Consider the following 5,972-nt stretch of genomic DNA (forward strand, 5'->3'; position numbering starts at 1 on the left):
TGAAAGTGTGCAATCGTCTGCAAAATATAAATAATAGATGGCTTGGTAGTAAAACGAAGTCTACCTTAGTGGGTGAGAGTAGACGGCTGTGGTAGAACACCATATCAGTTATCATTAGAAAGATGATAATTATTTCCAACAGTCTGGATTACTTTCAGATAAATCAGATGGCGGCTTATTAAGAAGCTGTCTGAATTGTCATAAAGAAACCAGAATGTAATTTTTAAGAAAAACGGGTAATATTTTTAATTACATATGGTTTTTTAGTGCAAGATATCTGCATTATTAATTTGAGTCACATATTTCAGACGTTTGTTCAGGAAAAGGACCAAAAAAAGTGCAATAGATAAATCACCTTTTTGTAATGGCAAGTTGCGGCTGGGTGCTGGTGGAAAACTCTAGATGAGCTTTGCTCTCCCAGAGAGGCAATGGCTCTTGCAGAGGCAGAACCCAAGATGGTGGATCTGCCAAAACCCACCACCATTTTTTTCAAACGTTTGTGATATCCTATTGATAATGATCATATTTATGGTAGTTGCAGTTAGAAACAATACCTGGTCCCGAGCAATAGCAGCTGAGCAACAAATATGTCACTTACTTAACAAGAAAGATAGAAAAACCTTGGAGACAGTACAAGCTTTTCGCAACTACATAAGAGTGCCGACGGGTCGGTATTGGAAACACACACACACAACCAGCTCCCTTGCACACTGAACATCCAAAATCAAAGTCCCAACCGTTAGTAACCAGAAAGTGCATCATCAGCGGATTGCAATTTGCAAGCTGCAGCCTGGTGTTGGTGATGGCGACAAACACCCGAGAGGAGCCTCGCTCGCCCAGAGCATCGGTGGTTTCCTCAGAGGCAGACGCCAAAATGGTGGTGGCCACAAGCCGTGAAGACTGCCAAAAGTTGAAGGATCTGGTGTGCCAGCAAGATGCTACGACGATGCTGGTGGTCACGTCATCGAGCAAACAGGATCCTCACGAGGTCGCGCCAGCAACCATGCATCCGCTGGTAGCAGCAGCAGCATGCAGAGGCAATAGGGAGGAGCTGAATTTTCTTCTCAACAGAGAAGGCCCACAGGAGCATCCTATTCCAGTCTCCACGGCTTGTAGTCACCACGGCGGTGGTAGCCAAATATTTCGCAATCAGGTTGCTGCATATTCCTGTGCCGATCTGGAACAAGGCACTAATGAAGTGTCGCTTCTGAATGGTGTTACGGTGGAGGGGGACACCGCACTACATCTGGTGGCTGCCAATGGAGATGGAGAGGACTTTCTCAAATGTGCAGACCTCATCCACACCAAGAACAAAGTAGTATTACTGTCTATGGAAGATAAAGCAGGCCTATTACTGTCTACGCAAAATAACAAGGGCGACACGCCCTTGCATTGTGCAGCAAGGGCTGGGAAGACCAAAATGGTGTCTCATCTTATTGGTCTTTCCAAAGACAACAATATTGTTGAAGAACTCCTAAGGAAGGAGAATAATAGTAAGGAGACCGCCTTGCATGAGGCTGTCCGTATCGGAAATAATGACATAGTCAAGGTGCTCCTGGAGGCTGATCCCAGATTGGCTTGTTTCCCAGAAAAAGGCTCTTCAGCTCTGTATCTAGCCATCTTGCAGGAGGAGGAAAGCATTGCACAGACACTGTATGATAAGAGTGAAGGTATTCTCTCATATTGGGGACCAGATGGGCAAAATGCATTGCATGCTGCCGTATTGCGAAGCACAGGTAACTAGCTACAAGCATCACCCGTCTCTATTTCGCGTTTTCTGGCTAAGTTTTTTTTTTTTTTGCGAAACTTCTGGGTAAGTAATTAGTATAGTGTAGATATTTTTTCTAGGACCAATACATATGAGTACAATTTAATTAGATGTTACGCTGTCATGTGCATTGGGCATGGATTATATTATGGGTTCCCAAAAGGCTCTAACTGAATCTATTTATTATGATCCATACATGTACTGATTTGCAGCTTGGGAAAATATATACACGTAAATAGACTATTTTAAATACAAAACAGTTATATGTTGTTCAAGTATATATAATGATAAACTTGGCTGCACCGTTTCTACATTGTCAGTATATATGAGTTCTTTTATATACCATTAAAACATCTTGATATTTACTACCTCAAATGACTGCCATTCCGAAAATCAACTTTGTCACCAAAATAGACTTTTGGTAGTTAAACTAGGAAAAAGTCCATTTTACTCTTTTCACCTATTCACTCTGTTCCCTTAACCCTTGAGTAAAATTTAGGCTCAATTTACTCCCCCAAACTATTTCAATTAGCCTAATCTACCCCCTAATGAGTTTTTTATTTTTTATTTCTCCGTGTGTGAGTTGAATTTTAAGTTCAATTTTGTAAGAAAATACAAAACATCATGCCTTACATTAAAAAATTATAGTGAGAATTTTTCATTGTTATTTTTGTAGGTTAGAAATATTTAATATGAAATGATCTTAGATATACAAAACTGTATGAAAAGTAATTATGAAAACTTTCTAATGTTTTTTTTTCTAACATAGGGTATCATGTATAAGTCAACAAACAAAATCTGAAATTAAAACTTAATTTGTACGTGAAGAAATAAAAAGAGAAATCTAATTAGGAGGTGGATTGGACCAAATGAAATAGTTCAGTGGAGTAAAGTGAGCCTAAATTTTGTACGGGGGTAAGGGGGTTAAGCGGATAAAGTGGATTTGTGAGGGGAGTAAAATAAACTTTTTTGGATAAACTATAATGAGACATATCTTTCTATGTCTTTTGCAATCAGCCCTAAATTGGTAACCTTTGCATACAACCTCGGATGGATAAAAAATTTATGGTTCGACGGGATTGAAAACTTTGTAGTTGAAATTTTTAGATGCCCAAATAATAGATCAAAGCTTTATACATGGGTAAAATGGAATAGAACTCACTTACACGCATTGTTCGCCTAAACGGCCGTTTAGTCCGTTTAAACAACGTTTAGACGCTAAACAGAGGCCTCCTGTGTTGTTTAGGTCCTAAACGGTGAATTAAACGGTTGGACCATTTAAACCCATTTAAACTGTTAAAAACCGTCTAAACAGAATTGAGTTAAACATGATTAGATGAGCTAAATGACCATTTAATTCATAATTTAGTCAATACGAGGATTACAACTACCGCAATCAATATTAAACTAATTAGAATTGTAAGTATATGAAGTATTGTGGGATTTATATTTCTTCCAAAAAGATTATTTGGTAGAATACTTACATTTTACATTTGTAAATATGTAGACTTTCTAGCATATTTAACTTTTATAAACATAAATATGTATATTTTAGTGTTATTATACAAAACCGTTTAGGTTGTTTAATTCCATTTAAAAATTATTTAAACGGCCTACACGCTAAACAAAGGGTGATCGATTGTTTACCGTTTAGCGTTTAGGATAACATTAACGTGCATGAAAAACGCGTGACATATGAACATGCCGCCGGGGGTGACCTCCAGGCCTAGGAATTTTCTTTTTGCTATCTTCATTTGTAAATTCATATTTTAACTATTTGTGTCAGTGTGATATGCCACCTGCAGGCATAATCCGTTATTCCTGCTGGCTTGGATCCCGACACGAATAATCATCCCCACTCACATCCGCTTCGTGGTACCGGTCCGACCACTGACACGAATGAGGCTTTTGTGTTGATAGGGATAAGGTGCTCTGCACTAGGGCAAGATAGTAGGCACATTGCAAAAAGTCATTAAAAGAATATTTAGAGAATCTAGATCCTCTACTAGTCTGACCCTAGTTTTGGGGTGCATTCTCTGTTTGCGTAATAGAGTTGCCCAGCTATTGTTTCTTCTTTTTGTTCGGTTTGCCTGGACTAACTAAACAGCTCATTACAGAGATGGTAAAAAAGCTGCTGGACTGGAACCAGAAACTTACTTCACAAGGGGACTGCAACGGAAGTACGCCCCTTCACTTCACGTCATCTCGATCACGACTAAACATAACATGGGTTATCCATACTATTCTCTGGATTCGTGTTCCGTTTCCAGCATCTCTGGGTGCCCAAGAAGTCCGGAGACTACTGGAAGCAAATCCAGCCGCACTGTATCAACCGGACAAGTGTGGATTGTATCCTATACACATCGCTGCCTCTGTTGGTAATAAAATGCTCGTCGCTAAATTTATCAGGTACTGTCCGAGCAGTGCCGGATTGCGCGATAGCATTGGACGAACGTTCCTTCACGTTGCTGTTGAGAAATCGAGACGGAATATTGTTTCATTCGCTAGCAGAACTCGGTCGTTAGCTTGGATTTTGAATATGCAAGACAATGACGGGAACACTGCATTGCACCTGGCTGCCCAGGCCGGGAGTCTACGGATGTTCTGTTCTCTATTTGTGAATCCGCAGGTGCACATAAATATTATAAATAAGAAAGTGCAAACTCCTCTCGATATAGCACGGTGTAGGATCCCCCCAGGAATGCATTCTGAACAGGTAAAGTTTATTCTCATTTTTATTCTTCATCGTAGGCTTGTTAATAAGACACAAAAGTACAGCTGTTATTTGTGTGTCTAACTTTTTCGAATTAATGGGTTATATTGCAGAGCAGCGAAGCAAAGATTCACTTGATACTGAAACAAACCGGGGGTAGGTACGGTGGTCATCGATGGGACCATTTTGGAGGAAAATATATTCAGCGAGAAGTCGAAAGCAAAGAATTGGAGAAGGTGAAAGACTCAACGCAAGCTCTATGTATTGGCTCAGTTCTAATCGCAACAGTGGCATTTGGTGCAACTTTCGCCCTTCCTGGTGGTTACAAAGCTGACGATCACACAAATGGGGGGACACCAACTCTCGCTGGGAGGTATGCTTTTGATGCATTCATAATGGCCAACACAATAGCATTCATCTGCTCCTCGATAGCGACTGTTGGTTTCATGTACTCCGGAACTTCAATGGTTGACCTGAAGACCCGCAAAGTCTACCTTGGAACAGCAGTATTCTTCATGTATAGTTCAGTCACGAGCTTGGCTGCTGCCTTTGCACTAGGTGTGTATATGGTCCTAGTCCCAGTTGCTCACAAGACTGCCGTTGCAGTCGTTGTGACGAGTCCTCTCGTAGTTATATTCACAAACATCGAAATTTGGCTGAAAATGCTCTTTATGCACGAGCTATGTGCAGTAGAATCGGAATAATTCCAGTCTTTATGGGGACCATATTTTTAATCCCTGTAGGTGCGCTCTTTCAGTGCTGGCCCTTGGTGCTCATATTTGGTTGGGCTGCAATCGCAAGGAACAACTAGCTTCATTTGGATAGAGGCATAAAGGCACCTTTGTCTTAGTTAAAGTTATATGGAAAGTTGGAAACGGCTGGTGCTGGAAATGAGTTGGCTTCCTTTTTCAGTTACGGTGTTTCAATTAATGTCAAGATCGAGATCAGATGGTGCACACTCCCATTGAGTTGTAGTGGTCACTGATACTCAATATTATGTTCCTTCGAGAGAGTTTTCTGAATTTCAGTCTGTCTTATTTCCTTGAATGTACGTTTGCTTACAAAAAATGGCATGTACTGTTATAAAGACATTTGTGATTTAATTAAGTCTTGTCTGAAGTAAGCTATTATCTGTTGTCGCAAAATTGTCATTTACTTCATCAAACCTAATTAAGACGATCAAATATTCTGAACATCACATTCGAGTTGTGATTGTAGCAAACTAATGTTTCGAATAGGAGCAGTACACTAGTGTTGACGCCCAAAAGTGGCAGCAGCATTGATCGGGCTCAAAGATAATCAAAGCTGATCTGACAGGCGCCCACCGGTCAGACCGGTTGCCCCGACCGGTCACCCCGAGTTCGAGATGAAATTTGGAGTCCTGGTCGAATTGGAGATAAATCGGGATTTCCTTGCAGGGAAAAGATCTCCCACCTTATAAATATAAAGGACCCTGGCCGATTGAGGGCTATCACCCAATTGTCAAACATA

General features: G+C 40.5%; 1 protein-coding gene across 2 annotated transcripts; it reads left to right on the forward strand.

The window, feature by feature from the left end:
• Positions 1-684: 684 nt before the first annotated feature.
• On the forward strand, positions 685-5,604 carry LOC117842677 (protein ACCELERATED CELL DEATH 6). 2 transcript variants are annotated; one of them, XM_034723178.2, is made up of 4 exons: positions 685-1,736; positions 3,886-3,948; positions 4,039-4,484; positions 4,595-5,604. In XM_034723178.2, the coding sequence occupies exons 1-4, from the start codon at positions 803-805 to the stop codon at positions 5,183-5,185; spliced, it is 2,034 nt and encodes a 677-aa protein (XP_034579069.1). In that variant the 5' UTR covers positions 685-802; the 3' UTR covers positions 5,186-5,604. The 2 variants fall into 2 exon arrangements, with proteins under 2 accessions (XP_034579069.1, XP_034579067.1); XM_034723176.2 differs by having other exon boundaries at positions 3,886-4,484.
• The last annotated feature ends 368 nt before the right edge of the window (positions 5,605-5,972 follow it).

The sequence above is a fragment of the Setaria viridis genome, chromosome 2 (assembly GCF_005286985.2).
Source record: "Setaria viridis chromosome 2, Setaria_viridis_v4.0, whole genome shotgun sequence".
Classification (NCBI taxonomy): domain Eukaryota; kingdom Viridiplantae; phylum Streptophyta; class Magnoliopsida; order Poales; family Poaceae; genus Setaria; species Setaria viridis.

Bases quoted from the DNA above. Each gene is read 5' to 3' on its own strand.
- LOC117842677 (XM_034723176.2), top strand. From the start codon at position 803: ATGGCGACAAACACCCGAGAGGAGCCTCGCTCGCCCAGAGCATCGGTG. The intron at 1,737-3,885 runs GTAACTAGCTAC...AGCTCATTACAG, and splicing joins TGCCGTATTGCGAAGCACAG to AGATGGTAAAAAAGCTGCTG. The intron at 4,485-4,594 runs GTAAAGTTTATT...GTTATATTGCAG, and splicing joins CAGGAATGCATTCTGAACAG to AGCAGCGAAGCAAAGATTCA.